Source organism: Micropterus dolomieu, linkage group LG10 (assembly GCF_021292245.1).
Source record: "Micropterus dolomieu isolate WLL.071019.BEF.003 ecotype Adirondacks linkage group LG10, ASM2129224v1, whole genome shotgun sequence".
Taxonomy (NCBI): Eukaryota; Metazoa; Chordata; class Actinopteri; order Centrarchiformes; family Centrarchidae; genus Micropterus; species Micropterus dolomieu.
In genome coordinates, this window is record NC_060159.1 from 23,826,977 (window position 1) to 23,849,250 (window position 22,274).

The following is a 22,274-nucleotide window of genomic DNA, read 5'->3' on the forward strand; positions in this document are numbered from 1 at the left end:
GTACGTACTACATACTTCTTGTAAACAGTAGTATGCAGTATGAAACTGTTAAATCGATTTATTTGCAGTATGTTAGGCCAGGCTTTGACAGTTTCTGGTTGTGGAAAGCGAAAGTAAACAATAAGAGCAATTTAAATGTAAGAACCACTTCTTAAAAAAATCTAATTTAGTCTTGTGGAGAGAACAAGGCTATAGCAGATCTGTAACAAACGTAATGTTATAACTAGCTGCATTTGTCCTACTACCCGTAACAAAGCTATAATGCTTAAGTTAAGACTGCTAAGCTAATGTTTGATATCACAACGACAGCAACGTTAACCTTAACAAGCTTTTAATAAGGAAACAACACGACATACATAACCTAAATCTAACGTGGAGGATAGAGCAGTTATATGGGTTATGGTTTATTTATTTATTTATTTATTACTCTTGGCCAATCACTAGGTATGCTATCGCACATAATTCACTGCCACAAGTAGCTGAATTGACTGACAGGCTTCACAGTGTCTAAACTAACATTTTAAATGACTCCCTTGCAATCACAGTAGCTGCACCACAACAGACTTTTTTCATCATTAGTTCTCACATCTCTGAACACGGTAGCACCAGTGTGCACCAGTGGACTGTACTCACCGACAGACTTAACAGTGCTGGTGTTGAGGTCCCGAGCGCAGACAGCGGTGCTGGCTTCACAGCTGGTTGCTGGTGAAGACTCACAGAGCTTTAGCGTGTAGATGACATTATTGTCCTGGTCTATAGCCTCCCATTTATAACTGCAACACAAGGAAGAAAATAAATTAAGTAAAGAAGTAGAGTAAAGCCTGAACATTTAGGCAATGTACACACTTGGCCTACATAAGACCTAGACCCAAAGGTTTCAGCCCTGAAGCACTGGATCAGTTTCAGTCTTTAATGTTGATTTTCTGATTTACAGAGCTCTCTGTAATGGTAACAATGGTCAGTGAATTATTAAATGACTATTTTTCTATACATTGTTTAGTGTAAAAAGGTCAGAAAATAATGAATGAAGCCCACCACAATTTTCCTGACATCAAGGTGTTGCCTTCGAATTTCTTGTTATGTCTGACCAACTAAAAAAAAATATTTAATACAGAAATAAAGCAGAATCATATTTTAAAAACTGTAGCCAGCAAATTTTTAGCTTTTTAGCTTGAAATGACTTTACAATTTATCAATTAGACTGTAGTTAAAATTAGAGTCAATTAATTTTCTGTTAAACAACTGATCATTTCCGTGCTACAATATTCTTGCAATGAGACGAAACATATTCAGTAACCTTTTGGATAATCGTATAATTATTTTAGTCATTTGTCAAGCAAAAGTTCCAAAATTACCCAGTTCCAGCTTCTCAGTTTGTGTGGATTTGGTTATTTTTGTCTCAAGGAGTAATAAACATTTCATAGCTCAAACGATTCATTCATAAATCAAGATAATAACCAAAAGATTAAGTAATAATAAAAGTAATTATTAGCTGGAGCCCTCATGTGTTGCATTTTTGTCTTGTTTTTAGCTGTGTTCATGTTGAGTCATCCATTTTTTTCCTACTTGCATGGACACTGAACACACACTAATATTTTCCTGGGACTTTTTTTAAAGTGTTGTATTGTCCTGCATTTAAAACTGTAAAATAAAGGACGAAATTAAGAGTTACATTTCAGCAACTACCTCTGGAAAACTCACATGGGCCACACTTCACCACAAATAGCTAGTCAAGAATCATGATAACATTTCATTTTTATCCATGCATCGCACAATTGCAATTCAACTTTCTTTCACAGAAAAGTTTCTTGTGACCTATTTGTGCTTAACCTCAAAAGCGGCGAAGCAAATGCTGCGAAAACACGGAAATGAAATGCAACCTTACAGGTTTAGGTGCTGCTGCTATTGTGTCAATATTTGGACAGCAGCTGCCTAAACGGAGCTCCAGTAAAGGAGGACAACATGTCAGCTTGTAATACTCACTTTAGCCACGATATACACAGTGTTGCTGTCTACCTGGAGAGACTGTCATGACTTTATCCTTTAATCAGAAACCTGTCATCTGACGTTGCTAACATGTAGCTTTAGCTGTGACACCTTTCATGTAACGTTAGCTGTTAGCTAGGCTACACTTTAGCTTGATAACACCGAAAAACAACCATCGACTCCTTTTGCTCAAGACCATTTTTGTTTAGAGTATTTGGAGCTAAATTTAATTCAGCAATACGTTAGCTAGCTGATTAAAACTTTTACGTTTTCACCGACGTGTTAGCTAGCTTACACTGCTGAGGGAGCTAAGTTATAACGTTTGCAAGCAAAGCAAACCAAATGTAAAAGTTGATATTGTAACTGAAACAAAGAGCAGACTGGCTGATTGTTTATGAGCTAAATTTAACGGCAGACCTTCTTATAATGTGATACCGAGGCGAGCATGCAAATAAATAATCTAATGACATATTTCTGAATTAAATGTAGCTTTACTATCTCTACTCTCGACACAGGAGGTGAAATACTGAAGCCTTGTTATTATCTATTTGTCTAATTGCAGTGTGTTTAAGCCTGAGGCGTGTATTTTTTTTATTTTTACCTGCAGAGATCCTGGTACCACGGGCTGCTGTCCTCTGCTCCGGACCGGACCAACAAACATCCCAGACACGCCACTAGCCACAAAGCCATCTTCAGGGGCGCACAACGAAATAACATGTTTACTGTGGTGGATAGTGTCTGTGGAGCCTTACTGTGGCGACATGATACAGCAGAGTCTGTCAGCTCTGGACCAAATCAGTAGGAAGTGACTGCACCACATGACAGGACATCACATGACTCCATCCTCGATGACTAATGCTGCGTTCATGGTCTGTGGGACAAACGTAATAACATGGAAGTTGTTTATTTGTGAAGCACATTTCGACAACAAGGCAATTCAAGGTGCTTTGCGTTAAACATAATAGGGAAACAGGGAAATTGAAAAAGAAAAACACATTAAAATATAATTTTGGAAAGGGTGAAATTAATAAAAAAAAAAACAGGGTAAAACAGGACAGGAAAAGTTTCAGTGCAGTGTACAATCAGGGTTAAAAGAGTTAAATAGAAAATAAAAACAGGCTGAGGGATTGAGCAAATAACTGAATTACAATTTTCTTTATCTTTGAAAAGAGAATAAACAGAGAAGTATCTACTCTCTCTAGCTGGTCAGTACTCAGGTCCATAGCAATATTTGGGTCCACTGAGTTTGGTTATGTCTGAGGCTAAGTGCTGCAAACCCAATTTATCAGCTGGAAACCCCCAAAACCCTCGGACAACACAGAGAAACCAGGACATGTCTGTCCGAAGGCCACTTTGATCCAGTTATACTCTGGACCCACTTGCACGTTTACAGGTGGGCAGAGGGTCTTGCAAATCACTCAGGCGCGAGATTTGACTACTTCCTTTGCAGGAAAAATTAGCCTCTGTAAACTCATTGGAATTACCTGGATTTCTGCTCATCTCATCTAAGTCACAACAATATGCAAACACAGTCTCCTTAAACTAATACCACACAAACAATTATATGTTTTCACTGAATACACTGTGTAAATATTCACAGTGCACAGTACTTTTGTAAGGGGTGGTGATGGCGCATAGATAAGATGCTTGCCTTTGGTGTGGGAGACCTGGGTTTGAATCCCACTGTGAGACTTCCACCATTGTGTACCTGAGCAAGACACTTCACCCCTAGTTGCTCCAGAGGTGTGCAACCTCTGACATGTATAGCAATTGGATAAAAGCATCAGCTAAATGTAACCCTTTCCAGCTACATGCAAGTCAACAATTCTTAATCTTAGGTCTTCTCTTTTGTTCAAGGCATGGTTCACATCAGGCAATGACTCATGACTCGTGTGTTTTTTAGCACCTCCAATCTCATCTCATTGATTGGACTACAGGTTGGCTGACTCCTGACTCCAATTAGCATTTGGAGAAGTCATTAGTCTAGGAATTCACATACTTTTCATCCTTCACTGTGAATGTTTACACAGACATACTTAAATATGCAGAAATAGATGATATAGTGAAAATATACAGTTTGTCTTCTGTCTATGACATCTGAATGCAGCATTTTAAGTGTCATTTGCCAGCCTTCTAGTGGTATTTATTAGAGAAATATTTATCAAATAAAACAATAGATATGCAGCTATTCTTGTTACATATCTACAACTGTATGTTTAGTGGTAGGTAGGCACTTTGTTATACAAAGACTTTTAGTCCCAAGTTGAGCCTACAAAGCAATCCTGCATTATTCCTGCACTCCTAACCCATGTAACCATAACCTTAACCATCTATAACGTTATGCATTTATTAGCAAAGATTGAGTCAGTCCTTAGTCTGGGAGAAAGCTGCAGCTATGAAAGTTACAGCTCAGGGCACAAATGCCCAGTATTGTTGATTGTGAGCCTTCAGCTGTTCAGGTGTCATATTGCGCTCTCTAGTGGTCATGTTGGGCCACAACAAAACACGAAGAGACTGTGCTCTTTCATTTTAAGCCAGCTGTTTGTGAAGTTTGAGGCATTTCCCACCTTTTATATTCTCAGTTGCTGAAAAAAGACTTTATCCTCTTTTTATTCAGGAATCTGGACATGTTTACTCTTGGTGTCATGGGAAATAGGGGGAGAATAGTCCCCCATCCATTACATTTATTCATTTAGCTGAAGCTTTTGTCTCTGGGGCAACTAGTGGTTAAGTGTCTTGCTCAGGGACACATTGGTGGATGTGTCACAGTGGAGAATTGTCTCCCACACCTATGTGTCTTATCAAATGCACCATCGCCACCTCATCCAACTTGAGCAAGACCAAATCACTTTTGCTGCTCACTACTCTCACAACAAGAATATAGAAAACTACTTGTGGTAAAATGTCTGAACATATGAGACACAAAGAATAAAAATACAGAAGAATAACATGTTGGCTCAAAATTGATGATGGAAAAGGATAGGTTCACAATTTTTCAAGTCTATCGTCAATCAATAGTTATATATAATAGTGTCTGCCGTTTTTTTCTGTGTGAGACTGAAAACAAGAAAACTGCAGAATTGAGATTTGTAATTTGAGCTTACACAAAGCAAAATGTTGTTCTTTTAGTTACTTCTTCTTTAGTTTGTGATGATGGGCACTGCCTGTCACTTTGACACAGAGACGTGTTTGTTATGGTGAGATCCAACTCACATTGCGTTTTTTGTTATCTACAGTAAAAAGTAAATACATCACAGAAACTCTGGATGATACTGCTATGGCTTTTCCTTAACTATAGACGTGCCTTTCAGAGATTCGGGAGCCTCATTTATAAATGGTGCGAATGCACAAAGGACGGCGTACGGCAGGTTAGAACAGTCTGAACCTGCCATATGACCTAATTTTATTTGGAGTAACATCTAATGACACCTTTTTGCCTATATTACAATTTAATTATCTTGTCGTTAGTGATTAATGCTGGATAGCTTCACTTTTAACTGCATAATGGAACTGAATAATAACCTTAGTGCTTTTCTGCAGTAATGATTGGCTGGCTGTATGTGATTTCATTACACACATTTAGCAAATATATATAGTCTTTTATAGTCTTTTGTTGCAGATATGTTTTTTAGTCAAGATGGAAGTCCAACTGTGTTGCCCAAACAGGCCGGAGTGCCAACACATTTCGATGGGTCAGAGAACACACCTCACCTCACTCTCAGCCAACTGGATGTACAGAAACTGAACTCCACTGTGGTAACAACCTCTTCACTACACTGTTGTCACTAAAAGACAAATAAACAATTAAATACACATTAAAAACTCAGTAAATTTGCTCAACCTGCCACTGGGTACTGGGTACTGTTGTAATTATTTGTCTGCTTGAACTAACACCATTTTTTTGATGATGAAATGTCATCAGCACAATCACTGTGCTGACGACATTAATGTCTGGCAGCAAGTGCATTAAATTTAACCCTATAATTGAAAACATGGCTATACCACACAATGGTAAAAAAAAATATCTCTGTAATCAGAAATTTAGCAAAATAGACTGTGGCAGGTCCAAGTTTAGTTTTTTATTTCTGCCTTAAAGACGCAGTAAAATTTTATTATACAGAAATAAAGTAATACTTAAAAAGAAAAACCCAACATAGTTAGAATTTGAAATAAATGAACAAATAACACAGGGACAGGATTAGAAATTGGAAAACATTTTGCTGTGTCTTTGAGTATTTTTCTTTCTCAAAATGCCTCTTGTCTCTTCCTGTAAAATGTAAATATATTTAGACTAATCCTGAACTCTGGCGCAGTTACATACATGTATCCAATCACACCCACACCCGTCCAATAAAACTGCACTAGACCATAGCTCGTAGAACAAATAGTATAATGCTAGGTTTGTACTTACAGTGGATAGATCAGAACTAAGTGTATTTTAACGTAGGTAATATCCAACTCTAAAATATTCTATCCTTTTTGTAAATTTGGATTTTTTTTATCCTCTTAAGTATTAAATAACTAATTATCTCTGTGATAACAACAAGCATACAACAATACAGATCTAACAATCATTGTTCTGTACGATAGACGCCTCCTGTACAAAAACCTGTCAGACCTACCCCCTGCAGTTTGAGCCTGTTTGTGTGAGAGTCTGGTTTTGTCAATGGGAGGAGCTACGAGAACACTGTACACTATGCAAGAGTTCGACAGGAATGACTCTCACCATCTACCCTTCATTAACCTTGCAGAAACAAAGTGAGACTATTTGGTAATGTGCATTCAAAGGTAAGCCAAATCACACTTTTTTCAATATCGTAAATTACTAATTGGTGTATTATTGATATCGATTTTAGAAATGGGAAGTTAGATATATTCTAGTTTTTTACATGTTGTTAGAGTTTCCAGTTAGTAATTCCCTTTTAGCGTGAAAAAAGCCTCTGAAAAACCATGTTAACCATCTTAACACTTATGCTAATACATTTTTCTTGCATCACTTATCTTTGGACATTTAATTTTCTGCATCAGTGTTTTCTGAGTTGTTAAGGAGTGACCATTATTATTATGTGTGTGTATTTATTAATCTTTAGCAGTCCAAAATGCAGCACTCTGATCCTTTGTAAATGTTTTCAGATAATGATGTGAGAAAGTTCTGTGTTGGTTAATGAGCTGGTGAAGCTTGAGTCTGATCCCTCTGTCTGTGCAGGTGGCCAGACAAAGTGTCAGGTTTGTTTGGGCTTCTTGGAAATACATGCAAACACTTTAGCTCACATAAACAAGGTACTTTGACACCAGCCAGGGGATGACCTGTGTCAATGCGGCTCATTCAGATTGGATTCAGTTCTCTGGAGAAGGAGTGGTGATTTTAACATAACCATATTTGAATAATCCCGTCTGGAGTGCTTCTAATATCGTGAAGTGTAAGTCACACTGAATGATATCTGTATGTGTTTTCTGTCTGTGTGAATTTGAGAAGTGCCATTTTTGACTCAAATTCATCTCACATGGCATCTTTGCCTCCCCTGCAATGCCCTCGCGCCACCTGCAGAGGCTTTTGACTTTGTCTTTTGGGTTTGTCCTGCTGAATGTCATGGCAAAATTCCCAACCTGGCTTTCACCATCTGGCCATCTAATCATCCCCCATAGTATTTGGCTCAATGTGTCCCTCCCTCTCTGCCTCAAGCTGATGTGTGGTGAGCGTTCTGGCGCTAAATGGCTGCCGTGCAACACCCAGGTGGGTGCTACACATTGGTGGTGTTTGAGGTGAGTCCCTCCCCCCACTTCACTGTGAAGCGCTTTGAGTTTCCATGATAAAGTGCTATATAAATGTAATGCATTATTATTATTATTATTATTGTCTATTACAGACCATATTCTGTAATTTCCTGATGGTTAAAATGCCGTCTGGAACAATGAGTTTAAAAAGCACAGTTGACATTTCATTTCCCACCCGCTTATGTAATGTTTCCTTTAGCACTTTGTTTGACATACCTGCAAAGAAAAAGATGATTCAAAAAATGCACCTCAGACAAAGACAGATAAATTATCCATGTTTCTGTTCTGTATTTCTCCTGTGTCTATAGTTTACAATGCTGCATGGCTGCATCCCTGGTGTTCAGACTACATGACAGAGGCCCAGAGCTGGTGAGGGAGGTGCTTCTGGAGCGAGGATGGAAGGAATATGACAAAGGAGAACGGGAGGAGGAAGACTGGAATCTTTACTGGCGGGGCTCTGCATTTCGCAACTCCGAATATCACAAATTGCTGCCATGGCAGCGCCTCAACCACCACCCCAAGACTGTAGGCATCACGCGCAAGGTGATGTTTCGACGTGTGTTAACTTTGTGTATTGCAGAGAGAAAGAAATGCAGAGAGCTCTTGGTGTCATCTGGTAACGAAAATTAGATGTAGACACCAGAATAATCCATATGTTTGTCCTTTTTATACGGAAGTATAGCCAAAAAAAAGAATCTGTTCACTAAAATCCTGTGATTTGTTATTGTATTGATGTATAACTGATGTATAACAATCCTGGTTTGGAAACTTAATCTGAGAGCTATTAATTTTACGTCTGATTGGGCCAATGAAACTGTACTTTCGCAGCATCTTTTTTGCACCTTCCTTTTATTCTTAACAGAATGTAAACATACCTGTTTTATAATCAAAAATGAGAAAAGGGTGCACCCCAGAACTCACAGATCATATGTTAATCCCAGATGTTAATGGGGCTTAAGCAAGAATACCACACTAAAAAAGTTTCCAAACAGAAATCAACTAGAAAGAGTGCCTTCATGAAAACGATCACACTAAAAGATTGATTTGTAATTCATTTGGAAGGACTGCCTGGCACGCAACCTGAGGAGAATGAGAACCACATTCGGTCCAGCTTTCTATGACTTCAGTCCCACCGCTTTCATCCTTCCCAACGATTATACCCGCTTCCTGGCTGAGTACAACAAACTACGTCTGACCAGAGGACTGTCAGCTTACTGGATATGTAAGCCTGTGGATCTCTCCAGAGGCAGAGGGATCTTCATGTTTGAGGACATTAAGGACTTGGTCTACGACTGCTCTGTAATCGTACAGAGGTACATCAGCAACCCACTGCTGATCTCCGGCTACAAGTTTGACCTGAGGATCTATGTGTGTGTGAAGAGCTTTCATCCACTGACCGTTTACATTCATCAGGAAGGCCTGGTGCGTTTCGCCACTGAGAAGTACAACCTGTCGTCTCTGCATAACCTGTATGCTCATCTCACCAACACCAGCATCAATAAGTTCGGTCCTTTCTACAAAACCGAAAAAGAGAGAGTGGGCCAGGGATGCAAGTGGACCATGAGCAAGTTCAGGCATTTTCTCCACAGCCAAAACATCAATGAGCTGCTTTTGTGGCAGAGGATCAACAACATTGTCACTCTGACCCTCCTCACGATCGCTCCCTCCGTCCCCTCCTGTCCAAACTGTGTAGAGCTGTTTGGCTTTGATATCCTTATTGACGGCAAGTTTAAGCCGTGGCTGCTGGAGGTCAACTACAGCCCTGCGTTGACTCTGGACTGCCAAGCAGATATTACAGTGAAGAAAAGGCTAATCAACGATCTGATTGATTTAATGAACTATACATTGATTGACAGCTTGAGGGAGAGGGCTTATCAGAGACATGGGTACAAGCAGCCTTGTTTGCATGCAAACCACCCCTCACATATTTCAATACCTCTGCCGTCAAAGTTTAAAGAAACCATATTTCCAAAGCGAAGCGGTGTAAGCCAGTCCATGACTCTGCGTCTGCTAAAAACTCTTCGCCTACCTGAAAAGATGAACCAAAGACAGTCCAGACAACATGCTTTTGCAGCAGACTACCACAGACACCTTCCCCCTGTTGACTTAAACAAGCTATATCCCAGTGGCAGAATAGTTAACACCACCGCTACCACAAACCACACTGCCAAGAGCCTAAACTTGATACTCGGCCCACATTCAAGGACAAACGTGTCATTGGTAAACAGACAGACATGTCCAGGTCTTGCGACGTGGCAGAAGGACGGCAGGAGTCTTCATGTGTCTGAGGTTGCAAACCGTGACGACACTGAAACAGAAGCCGAGATAGAGCTCTTGGGAGATACAGACGTTTCCTCTTCGATACATGATATCACACAGAAGGGGCTGGGATTCAGACATTCTTCTGTGTCGTCAAAGCTCCCAAACATCTACAGGTATATACAGTACTGCTATGTTTTTTTTTTTCAAGTTTTTAACATATATATACATATATATATATATATATATAACCAAAAAACCAATGCATTGTTTTTTTTGAAAATGTGCAATCTAGGTCAAATTGTTCACCATGTGTTTGGTAAATTATTTACTGGTTACATAATGTAGCGGGATCACTTTAAGTCACAGTAAAACATGTTTAGCTTCAGTAATGAGACATATTTTTCCAAGTGGAAATGGGATATGTGAGCAATATTTACTTACAAATGGAATTTAAATCAAATCCTACTGTTTATTGCTCTAAGCCACGCTCACTCGAAAGTGAGAGGATACAGCGTGATACATAGCTGAAGAGAGAGAGATTAAGCGGCAGGACTGTTGGCCTTCACCCCTCTTAGTCCCGTTAAGAGAGTTGAAGTAAAACCAAAACATCCTGCTTCTGTTCCAGATGTAAGAAAACCTCATTCAAAATCCCATTGTCATTTTGCTAAAAACTAAAAACACAGCCGTGGAACAGAGCCTTTTTCAACAGGATCTCCTGTGGCTTGATTTATGTCACGAAAAGAATGGTAGTTTCTTTAAGTATCTAATATCGTTGTTTATTCAATAATTATGCTATTTAAAAAACACTATTTCCCCTTTCAACTTTTTAGACAGCAGAGATTACAACTTTAAAGTTAAAAAAGTACAAGAGCCTTGATAAGTTTTATGTAAGTGGATGAAAGCAAGGTGATGAGGTTAAATAGCTGCATCTTGTCAAAGAGGGGTACTGCTTTCAAATACCATTCATATAACATAATAATCAAATGTTGTGATTGTTTCACAGTGGGAATCACAAGCCAGCACTGAATGGACAACATGTTCCTCCACTCAGAGTTGGAGATTTCATTCGGACATTCCCATTTAATGCAGCCACTCTGAGGGCCTCGCAGCATGAACTGGATGTGAAGATAGTCATCCAAGAGCTTCACAAGCTGACGCACACTTTGGCCACATCAGATGAGAAGTCTAGGAGAGACAAGGAGGAGGGGAAGAAGGACATAAAAGGTGAAGAAGACTTTGATTCACTGTTGTGGGGGCCACAGGATCCTCCATTGCTCAGTCGATGATTCAAACCCACTTAGAGTGGAGTTCCTTTTTTTCAATTTTTTTCTTTACGGATTTCTTGCTAAGCCCTGACTTGTTTTGAAAATGTAAGACACATCACTTCTGTATGCCAAGGGATATTCCCAGCACAGTGGAAAAGAGGTCACAATTAAATTGAATAACTGATGTGTATTATCTCTTGTCAATCATTTTTAATACTCAGTTGTATTACTTTTAACAAACCACTTTTTTCTTGTGAAGAGTAGATAAATAGAGAAAACAAACATTTACTGTCAGTAGGAGTAACAGAATTCTTCAAGATAAAATCAAAAAAAAAATGTTTACACCATCTTGCTGATGCTGGTAAACCGATGCAGGGTTTAGTTAGGGCTGGTGCAGATTACAAGGCTTTTACCACAATTTGACAGTCTCAGACTTTTAATTCATTGATACTGAGAGTTGAGACTAAAACCCTGACGTTGGCACAGAATCCACGCCCGTGCAAAATGAGACAACAGTTTGGGACAAATAAAATGTCTTGTGGTGTGAGCAGCACAGCAACACTGATATTTTAAGAGTTTATCAGATAACTCATTAAGATCAATGACAGTTGTTGGCTCAGGATCAGAGCAGAATATAAAAAATATACCTATCTGAAAGGATAAAGAGGCATTTTAAAGATCAAAAAAGTTCTCTACCTTTTAAAAAGAAATAATATAATAAATAAATAGTTAAACAAATTGCTTGCTGCATGAGTGTACAATGTGAGAACATCTCTAATCCACTATCTGTGATCACTACTGTACTGGTGCCTATTTCAAACATAAATGAAAGTTATTCCCTCCCAGATCTACTTCCCCAAACACATACACACACAAACAAAACTCCCTGTCTTATACTTACATATAAGAACACACACACATTCATTTAAGATGTCTGATGGTTACTTTGTCCTTGATGCGTACTCTGCCTGACGCGTACTTGGTTTCCTGTCGTCCGTCGGGGTAGATGGTCTTAACCGTCCCATCAGGATCCTCTCTCCTCTTGTACTGGGAAGTGTGGATCTCTCGCTGTCCGTTGGGGAAATCGACCATCTTCTCACCTGATCTGAAAGAGATGATGAGGCAGAATGCACACGGAAATTTTCCATCTCAAGCAACTACAAATTCATAAAGCGATACTAAATCCCATCTAGACATAATGCTCATTCAATTGTGTCTGCCTTTACCAACTTAATCCATCGACAATATTTCACTTAGAGTAAACCTCATAGTTTACAGAACATGATACTGTCAGACAGAGTGGAATAAGATGATTTTTCCAAGCCTGTAGCTGTATATTCAGGGTTTGATATCAAAATTAGATTTTGTCAGCGTCTGTCCTCCTACTGGTTACCTCATGGTGTACAAATATTGTTTATTTATTTATGAGGATATCTGTTAGCTGCCAACGTAATGACAGCTAGTCGTCCTTGGTCCCACTGTCTTTCTGACACTGGAGACACCCTGAAGCTAAACCTGAAATGTGGAAGCGACTTTAGTCTCACGGTGAAAGGTGAACGATGGTGCCATCAGGGAAGATTGTCCTCTCACTGCCGTCAGCCTCCAAAAACTTGATGGTCTGGTCTGGAAATAAGATCTCTCTTTTCCCCCCAGGGTGTCGCTTCTCTGTTATGGATGGAGAAACAATGTACTGGAAGCTGTAGTCATATACTAGAGAGTCCATTTTCCATTAGAGATGTTCAAAGGGTAAAAACATTTGTTCAAACTGAGTTTAAGTTTGTCAATACATCAGGCCACTGTACTGAGCGTTCATTTAAAAACACTATCTGGGTTTTGGTTAGTTGTATGATAGACATTAGATAATATTTTTTGACGTTTGTATTGCATTATTATTCAATAATACTCAGGTTGCCTATGGGAACTCCTTCACATGAAATGAATACAATGAGGTTTATAATGAGAATTTAATCAAGTATGAGTGAAAGTATTTATAAATACTCTTGTGCAGAATTTCAGTTGTCTATCAGGTATCAAGTGCTTTTTCAGTATTTTCTTTTTTAAAGAAAAATATTCTGGGAATACAATGCTCAGCCCATCCTAATATACTGTTCCACCTGCTTCTTTAACATCCGTTACTAATCGGGCCAAACTTACACCCATAACTAACACCTCCACCACAATAATTGGTCTCCCCAAACCCAACCTAGCAGAATTAAACAACCTCAATATCACAGGACATAACCACTCAATCAATCTCACCTCACTGCCCTCTTTGCGCAGCTACAGAGCACTGAGATGCAGGGGGGCTCGCTTTAAGAAAAGTCTAATCCCCTCAGGGGTAGCCACCTTAAAGGAAAGGCGTCGCTGAACTGGCCTGAGTGTACGCTGTACAGTGCTGTGAAAACAAATTTTCCCTTGGGGACAATAGAGTCTAATATTTTGTTATCAGACTGTGTTAAAAACAACAGATTTAAACCTGCAATAACTGATTTGTTTTGCCACTGGGGGGCAAAAACAACTTTGACTTTTCATCCCTTTTAAGGTGATATGGTGAACTAATTAACAAACACTTGCTTTTTTACTGATTCAGCAGTTATGGAGCAACAATCATTTATTTGGAGTTGTGTTTCTGTCCACCTGATGAATGCAATTCCAATATTCACTCTCCTCTGTTTTTAGTTGCTGCCAACTCCTGAGGGATATATCCGGTTCTTAGCTGCATAATGACCCACTATGTTCACCAGCTAGTCGTTAATTGTGTCTGGCCTTTTCGCTGAAAACAGCTACCTGCTGCTGAGAGCGATGACAGTAAACCAAAAGAGTAAAGTTGTGGGCCAGACAGTTAAAAAATGAGCTGAATCGCAAATTGTTTTTACATTGTTTTCAGTTTCAAATTGTCATTTGATACGTTGTTATTATAAAAATATAAATTGTGTAAACTTTAAAGATGAGAAATATATACTATAAATCATATACAATATAAAACTCAAAACATAACAGTACCCTGACTCATGTGCATCTCTTACCAATCTGCCTGTTGGGGAAGTGAAGGATCTCCAGACCACTTGGGTAGGTGGTATGTGTTGTCTGTGAACCAGCATAGTAATACACCTGTAACACACATGTTCACGATCTTAGTGGTGAAAAATAAAGACATCAATATTACCATCATTGTTATTACGTTTTTAAACATACATAAAGGTAAGAAGGGTACAGGAGCTCACCACTTTCCCATCTTCCAAAATGTGTTTGATGTCTCCATTGAAGAATGTGACTGTTTTTGCCTTCTGGTCTGCAGAAATTACTTTCTTTGTCCCGTTAGTGAAAGTCTCCAGGCTGCACCCGTCTGAGAGAAGATGTTCCATCTCGGAAGAGCGGTACAAAATTGTCAACAGTTTTCGATTGAAAGTTTCTGGTGATTCAGACTAATTTCTACAAGCTACATAAACAGGTGAAGATGTGTTTAAGTGCCTTTTTCGGTATTATTCTGAGGAAATTGTACATTTTAAATGGAGAAATGAAGTTTCTTAAGATATTTTGTTTGTGTATTTTGTGTTATTTTGCGTTTACTGTCCTTAATATATTCTTTATATAACACATCAGCTTGGAATTCACTTTGGACAACAACACACTTTGCTATGAAATATTATCCCCCTGACAGAGCTCAACTACTTAACTTAACCTGTTTTGACACAACCCTTTAAGTTGTGATGGTAAAATCAAGTTTGGGCAGTGACAGACCTGGCACGGGGAGCTTATCGACTTTCACTGCACAAACATGTAATGAGGTCAGCCAGTGCTTTGACACCATCTTTTGTCTTTCCTCATAAATTATTGTCGGGGTGCTTAAAAGACCACTTACCAGAGTATTATATATTTGAATAATTTGATACCAAAAGGATTTACAGAGCAGACACAAAGGTGAACTCTCGAATTTCTGTAGAGTTGTAAAGTGTGAAACAGACACTAATAACAGAGTACTCTACTGTAAGACATACTCTTAGAATTAATCATTAAAAGTGCTGATTATTTTAGTTAATCTTCTGTGTTTGGGTCTAACAACAATATAATTAATTCTCATTGGTGCTGATGTCATGGATCAACAAGTCAGTCTAAACTTTTTAGCAAAGTGAACTAGCACCTTGTATCGATCTCAAGTGTTGCTCTCATCCTTTACTGGCTGCTCTCTCCAGTAATTATTAAAGGGTTGCTACATGGAGATCAATTACATTGACTGCACTCCTCCACAACAAAAGCTTGCGACATTGCAATATCTGCTTTCATGAAACCACACTGAAAGAGACAAAATTATACTGAAAAATGTTGTTTGACAAACTATTAATAAGGTTAAAATAAGGGGAATTCCATGTTTATAGGATTAATATGATTTGTGACTTGAAGAGAAGAAGATTATACAGAATATTTTACCTCTGTCCGTCCCTCCTGGTATGCAGTGTGGGCTTGTGCAGTACATCGGCCGTCCACTGGGTGGCACTGTGGTGTAACTGTGAGTTTCTTCCTCAGCTCAGAGTTTTCTCTGATCAGCTGGTCCAGCTGGCATCGAACTACAGACCAATCACCCTCTCTCTGCTTAAACTGCTGCTGAAGGGCCTCCATCTGCTGCTTGAGGGCCTGCACACACACACACACACATACACACACACACACACACACACACACACACACACACACACACACACAGTCAGAATACAAACATACAATGTGACCCTTTTCAAAAGCATGCAGCTCTGTATGTGACTCATGTGCTGACTCAGTGGGAATATATTTGTAAATGTGTACACAGATTTACGCCATGATGTGTTAACGGCTTTGCATCACACATGATGACAAGAGTCTCAATCAGAAACCAGGCAATAGCTTCAAGCTAATTTAAGTCAAAACAAAACTGTGGTGTGTCATCCCAAACCGTCCATGTACGGGTAAACTGAAGTTTCCCAAACTACTCATTTGTCTAATCACGTGATCAGACAAATATTCAAACGACAGAGCAGCATATAATTCATAGTATCCAGCAATGCTGGCATTTTAAAAGAGAGAATATAAATAAAAATATAATTAGCTGCAGCGCTACTAACGTACAATTAATCAGAGTGAAAATATATGTTATATGATTTAGTCACTTTGACTGTGACACTGTTGTTGCTGTAATAGAGACGTGTTTATGGTTATTTTTGAGAATGGAGTTTGTGGTGCTGTTGAACTGTATTGTGGTATACAGAGAAATGTTTCTTTTATTTAGCCTATCTTCAATAATATACAAGAGTCGACAGAATAACAGACACACCTGTCTGTGTGACGCATGACAATTCAACATCACCACAAACTACATCTCTGACATGACCATAAAGTTGAATCAACACTATATCAACACAAAAGATGTTTTTTTTGTTTTTGTCATGATTGTATGTAGCATCTTAATATGTTGTGTTTATGTATGGCTGCTACCTTGGCCAGGTCTCTCTTGTAAAAAACAAATAAAAAACACCTTTCTCAAACATCAGACTGTTGTCCACTGCATTAGTTGTAGCTAGGGGTATCTATAAACTGGATTGCTGATACATTTTTAAGGTTCTTATGGCAACTTTGTTTTTTTTTTTTCAGGGAAATGTGAACACGCTGATTATCTAAGAGGACAAACTCTACATCTTACTGATCTGTCTTTTCCCACGACCTTGTGACATGTCATGAATCTATTCCCAGCAAGTGTTGCTTTGTAATTCAAAATTAAGAATTATTAGCATTATAAAGTGTAAAAGAGGAGGCGATAAAGCTGACACTGAATTATGTTTAGCGAATATACTTTAGTCAAACCATTTCCCACTTTGCTGTGGAATACTTTAGCGTGCAATCATCTAAAGGTCAATGGAAAACACCTACAGTACTGCATTGGTATATTAAGTTTCTGTGTCTGTCAAATTAGAGTGTCTTTTACCACGCCTCCCGACATTAGGTTTCAAAGAGGCAATAATAATTATTTCCAGTTTGTCAAGCAGATGAATGACATCTAAGAAAAACATGCACAAACTCGTTCAGGTATGCTCCAAGGGAGAAAACACACAGTTCTTTAAAGGAAAATATGCACATTTTTCAGAGTGTGAATAATCAGATGAATTTACACAGGATCAACAGACACCTTTTTAGTTATCCAGAAAACAAACAAACACTAGTCAGATAATTGCACGTAGATTATGAAACCATTTATAGCTACACAATATATTGTCATCCAGTGGCAGTAGGTGCAAAATCAAGTTTCACATTTTCATCAGACTCTTAATCCTTGTATTAAAAGGCTGAAGTGGTACCTGAAAGTATTGTTAAAGTACTGGTATTAAACAGCTTGTTATCTTCTAAATGCAAAAGACAATGCACAACACTGGTGATACCAGTTCATACTGCCACACGAGTGGGCAGTATGGCTCAAGGTAATACAGGAAGGAGAGGAGGAGATATACAATAAATTCTTATCAAGGTATGTCTCTGACACAAATAAGTGTTACACAGCAATTTCACGAGAACCATCAAATATGCGTATACAGACTAGCAGGAAAGGTTGTGTTGTGAAACAGGCCAATGATGTCATGAGAAACACTGAAGCAGTTTGTTAAGCAATGCTGCAGTAGACTGGCTGCCAAACCAACATTTGTGCAGCTGAAAGGATATATGGGCGTCGTTTTATCTTTTTATTAGTGTCAACACATCCCCCGAAAAGACTCAAAGCGACAATAAACTTAAGTATTTAAGTATTGTGTGTGCTGCTACAGCATGATTTACAGTAGCTCATACTACCTCTGTGCCAAAGAACTTCAGCAATGTTAAAAAAGTATGAAAGAGCAATGTTGTTGCATTAGGTTACCTCATTGTGATCATCATAACAGATGTGGACAACACTGAGTGGACCCCACATTTTTTATAGTATCAAACCCGAGCATTGATCTACTCCTAAAATGTCTGGTCTGGCACAAAACCATATTTTCTCCACCGAAAACTGACCTGTACTTCCTTGGATTCCAGTTTGTGCAGCCTGAGTTGATGTCTCATGGCCTGACTGTCTTCACTGTCAGAAAGGATGTTATCTCCTTTGCAGCCCCTTTTGAGCTTATCTTTCTGATCCTGTCTTTCTCTGCATACAAAAAGTAATGTAATATATCAGAAATAATAAAAAAAGACTGTAAGTATACAGTTAACTACGTTCATCATCTTTGCTTATTTGCACTACACACAATATATATATATAAACCATATATATATATATATATACCATATATATATATATATATACCATATATAATAATAATATAATATATACCAGTTATTAAAATTCATCAATCATCACTCCAATTCTGAGGCAAAATGAATTCCTGTTCCATATTTCATGTCAATCTTTCCATTAGTTTAGAAATATTTCAGTCGGGAACAAATGGTGCACAAAAAGCTACAGGGTCTTTCATAGACTACAGATTCAAGAAAACTTCATCCTCAATTATTGCTGTTGTCATAATCTTGTAAAACTGGAGAACTGATTTGGTTTGCTGATACTATGACACCGAATTAAGCTAACTGGAACATGCCAGAAAAGTATAGCGACATTTTGCCATTTAGATTTGCATATCTGTTAGTTTACATGCATCCTGTAGGAGGAAAGAAAAAATTATAAGACAAAAAAGAAAGCTAAAACTGGCATTACGCTTAACTGAATGCAATGACTCTAACCTACTACCTGGCCAGTGCAGTGCTGCTTAGATGTGGCAGATTGTTGATCAACTGCTTTAGTAGCAGATGGAATAAAAAAAAATTCTGCAAATTCAATCAAAATACCAAAAAGCATTTTTACCTGAGAAATCCCCATGGTGTTGCTGCAAATTTTGTTTCATCTGGATCATCTGGTTTCCTTTCTGGTATCAGTGAGTGTATCTTCAACATTTTCTGACATCCTAGACATCAAAAAATACACAACAGACATTTCAGTGGCATGATTATGGAAATTACCTGAATACTTATAAGGTTTTGTATGCTTGAAACACACTTGATAATACAATATGTTGTCTGACCACATCTAAAGACAGACACACAGGTCCAAAAGCCTGCCGTCATAGCCTCCTCTCCCCATCACACAGCTTTCCTGATCTCTCTCAAAGTATTTCATTGTCTTTGGAGTCTTTGCAGCAAAATTATGGATAGTCCCTCCCCAAAGGCATTGTCGATATAAACACAAAAAATTACAGAAAGTGGGTATAAATAGGTACATTTGCGTTTATATGTTGACCTAAATACACTGAAACAGATGCTGACCTGTGAGCCGTCTCACTGGGGTTCAGGTAGGCCTGCATCTTTTCTCTGGTGTCAGCAGCCAATGGCACTTGCGGTAGTATATGTTGTGGCCTTTTAGTAGCTGGTACAGTCATAAGGCTTAGTGTTGATGAATTCCACTCAACACATCTACAACATTTTCCTAAAGTACTTGCTGGACTGTGCCATATGTTGAATACGGCAGGGTAGTTAGGTCAGCCAGCAAGTTGAACTGGATATATAGTTCCTATCTACTTTCAGTCAGACGCAGAGACAAGTGTTTGAAAGGATTCATGTAAAAATCTGTTTATTTGGAAAACGGTAGGAATCTCACGCAGTTTGTCCCGAAATGCGCAGTTTTGCACAAGTCCTTTTTTCCCCGAATGTCTGTGGTGGTGAGTGCAAAGTTAACATGACGCATAGAGTCACATTGGCCATATTTATCGGAACTATGCCAAGTTGAAATATCCAGGATTTTCCCTTTAACTTTAGGCTCATTGCACAATAAACAACCACATGAAGTGTTGCTGCTGTTCCAACAGGCTTTGCATGTGGAGTTTTTTTTAGTGAATCTGAAACAGCTGTAGGCCATCCAGTGCTGTTTCAGAGAACGCTAACATTACAGCTAAGCTAAACTGAAAATATACTAAGCAAAACTCACAAATAAACTCTACTACTACAAAGAATCATATATATTCATTTCAGAGACCAAAAGTTTCCCAAACTTTCATCGCATGGTGACAGGGAAAGTAGTGTGTTTAAAAGGGATGAAAGGAGTGAATGTGATTGGTCATGATAGTCATAGCCTCTAACATGGTGACCTATAATGCATTCTGGTCTCACCATTTATCCAATTGCGCCCCAGGTGCGCCAGACAAGCCTTGCTGGACTGTGGTTCATGAAAACTGAGTTCTGTATGTGCTTGAAATTTGAAGCCAATGGTCAATAATCAGCATGAAAAACTATTTAGTAATAAGAACTGAATCCTGGATAGAGCACTAAAAACAAAATTTTGATCAATGAAAACATTACAATTTTAAGATGCAGATTGAATCAAAAATATCAAATCCAGACCTGAATATCTATTAAATATACTTTAAATTACCACCATGGGCTCTGTCATCTGTGTTGGAGCTGGAGGAAAAGGACTGCTGCTGAGACTCTGGTCCAGATCCAAAACTCTGGTCCTGTTTCAGTTTCTGGATCAAAGGGAACATCCATCCCTCCTCAGCTTCACTGGCATGATCATTCTCTAAATGGGAATCCTGGAGGCCAAGGCAGGGAGGATGAGATGGGAGCTTGGGAAACTGGTGACACCGGGCGGATGGGTTAGCTTCATTCTCACTGCTACTGCTTCTTGTTGTGGAATGCATGGGAAATGTACTGCATTTCAGAGGTGTTGAGACTTGACTTGTGTTGTTTGGCACACAAAGACAAAACGCTGTTGTTGTTGTAGCTTGTCTTTGACCTTCAACCCAATCTGAGCCTTGGCCGCTTCCTGGTCTTGACTTTCTGCACCGGCAGAGATGAAATTGTGTTTTTGTTTGATCACAGCCTGTGGATAGAGTTTCCATGTTAAAGTTTGAGACTCTCTCCATGTGGTCGTTTATGGTCTTAAAATTAACAATCACTTCCTGATTTCTCCAGACCCAAGGGGAAACTTTGTTGTCCCTCAGAGTGGGGGAAACGTTGACATTTTGCACTAAGTTTGAGTGATGCACAGCACCGGGATGCTTGGGTGTGCTCTGCTGCTGCAGGGATTGTTCCCGTCGTTCACCTGAGGTTGCACCAGATGAGCTTACAGACATTTTTGTAGGAGGTGTTGTGAATTCAAACTGACCTATCAACCCGTCTTCGTCAGCAGCAATTTCTCCTGCAGTTTCACCCATGCTTTCCATTTCTTGGTGTCTCACCTTTTTGTCTCTGAAAGTCTTGCTAACAGACGCTGTCAGCTTAGAGAGTGGTTGATTAGTTCTACATTCTGTCTGTCTTGAATGAGGGTTATCACTGTTCTCTATTTCTTCCAAATGGGATTTCTCTCTGGACTTGTTTCTTTCTTGTAATTGGCTAACCTTCACTTCTTCTACATCTGTTGTTGCATCAGTTATCTCTTTTACTTGGAAATGCACAGTTTCAGGTTGGGACATGAGAGAAGCGTTCATATAAGATTGTTCTTGGCTGCGGACCAGGGAAAAGACCTTCGCCTGAGCATGGAACTCTGTTTGGGAGTTTCTCTGGCTGCACCGGGGGTCTTGTAAAGTCCCAAAATCTCGGCTTTGCTCAGGCTGAAAGGTCAGAGACTGGAAGGTTTCAAGCTGTGATTCTTCGCCTTTAAAGACCATAGATGGGGCAGAGGAGCTACTCTGAATGCCAGAGGTTAACTTCCTGCTGGCCTGCTGTGGGCTGAGGGAAGCCCTCTGCTGGACCTCCTGCTGGTCAGTGACTTTGAAATTATTTCCGTCTGTCCTTGATATGCCCTCACCCTCCCGCAAGAAGTAATGTCTCTCTGTGGAGCTCATCATCCCACTGAGGTTCTGAAAAAAAAAGATTGAAGAAAAATAATTGTAGTCACATATACATGCTCACATTCAGTTCATTACAATTCGAGTTTTCCCAATTTATATTATTATTTGGTCTTAGCTCTGTGAGGAAAACCTCATAAAAAATCATTTGTCTTGA

At 39.0% G+C, this 22,274-nt stretch overlaps 2 protein-coding genes across 2 annotated transcripts in view; one reads left to right on the plus strand and one right to left on the minus strand.

Moving 5' to 3' along the window:
• The window catches only part of igf2r (insulin-like growth factor 2 receptor), an 86,663-nt gene that overhangs the window by 46,651 nt on the left and 17,738 nt on the right, over nucleotides 1-22,274 (minus strand). The window contains exons 8-17 of the mRNA XM_046059892.1: nucleotides 20,701-22,129; nucleotides 19,141-19,240; nucleotides 18,300-18,429; nucleotides 15,717-15,920; nucleotides 14,513-14,653; nucleotides 14,315-14,399; nucleotides 12,833-12,953; nucleotides 12,252-12,393; nucleotides 2,588-2,676; nucleotides 634-773 (exon numbers count right to left, since the gene is read on the minus strand). Of these exons, the coding sequence (XP_045915848.1) occupies nucleotides 634-773; nucleotides 2,588-2,676; nucleotides 12,252-12,393; nucleotides 12,833-12,953; nucleotides 14,315-14,399; nucleotides 14,513-14,653; nucleotides 15,717-15,920; nucleotides 18,300-18,429; nucleotides 19,141-19,240; nucleotides 20,701-22,129 (2,581 nt within the window). The remainder of the gene's footprint in view (nucleotides 1-633; nucleotides 774-2,587; nucleotides 2,677-12,251; nucleotides 12,394-12,832; nucleotides 12,954-14,314; nucleotides 14,400-14,512; nucleotides 14,654-15,716; nucleotides 15,921-18,299; nucleotides 18,430-19,140; nucleotides 19,241-20,700; nucleotides 22,130-22,274) is intronic.
• On the plus strand, nucleotides 7,481-11,478 carry ttll2 (tubulin tyrosine ligase-like family, member 2). The gene is made up of 4 exons (XM_046059889.1): nucleotides 7,481-7,749; nucleotides 8,070-8,304; nucleotides 8,824-10,196; nucleotides 11,027-11,478. The coding sequence occupies exons 1-4, from the start codon at nucleotides 7,514-7,516 to the stop codon at nucleotides 11,307-11,309; spliced, it is 2,127 nt and encodes a 708-aa protein (XP_045915845.1). The 5' UTR covers nucleotides 7,481-7,513; the 3' UTR covers nucleotides 11,310-11,478.

Excerpts from the sequence above, each read along its gene's own strand:
- ttll2 (XM_046059889.1), top strand. The coding sequence starts at position 7,514 with ATGCCCTCGCGCCACCTGCAGAGGCTTTTGACTTTGTCTTTTGGGTTT. Across the intron at positions 8,305-8,823 it reads CTGTAGGCATCACGCGCAAG|GACTGCCTGGCACGCAACCT; the intron begins GTGATGTTTCGA and ends TTCATTTGGAAG. Across the intron at positions 10,197-11,026 it reads AAGCTCCCAAACATCTACAG|TGGGAATCACAAGCCAGCAC; the intron begins GTATATACAGTA and ends ATTGTTTCACAG.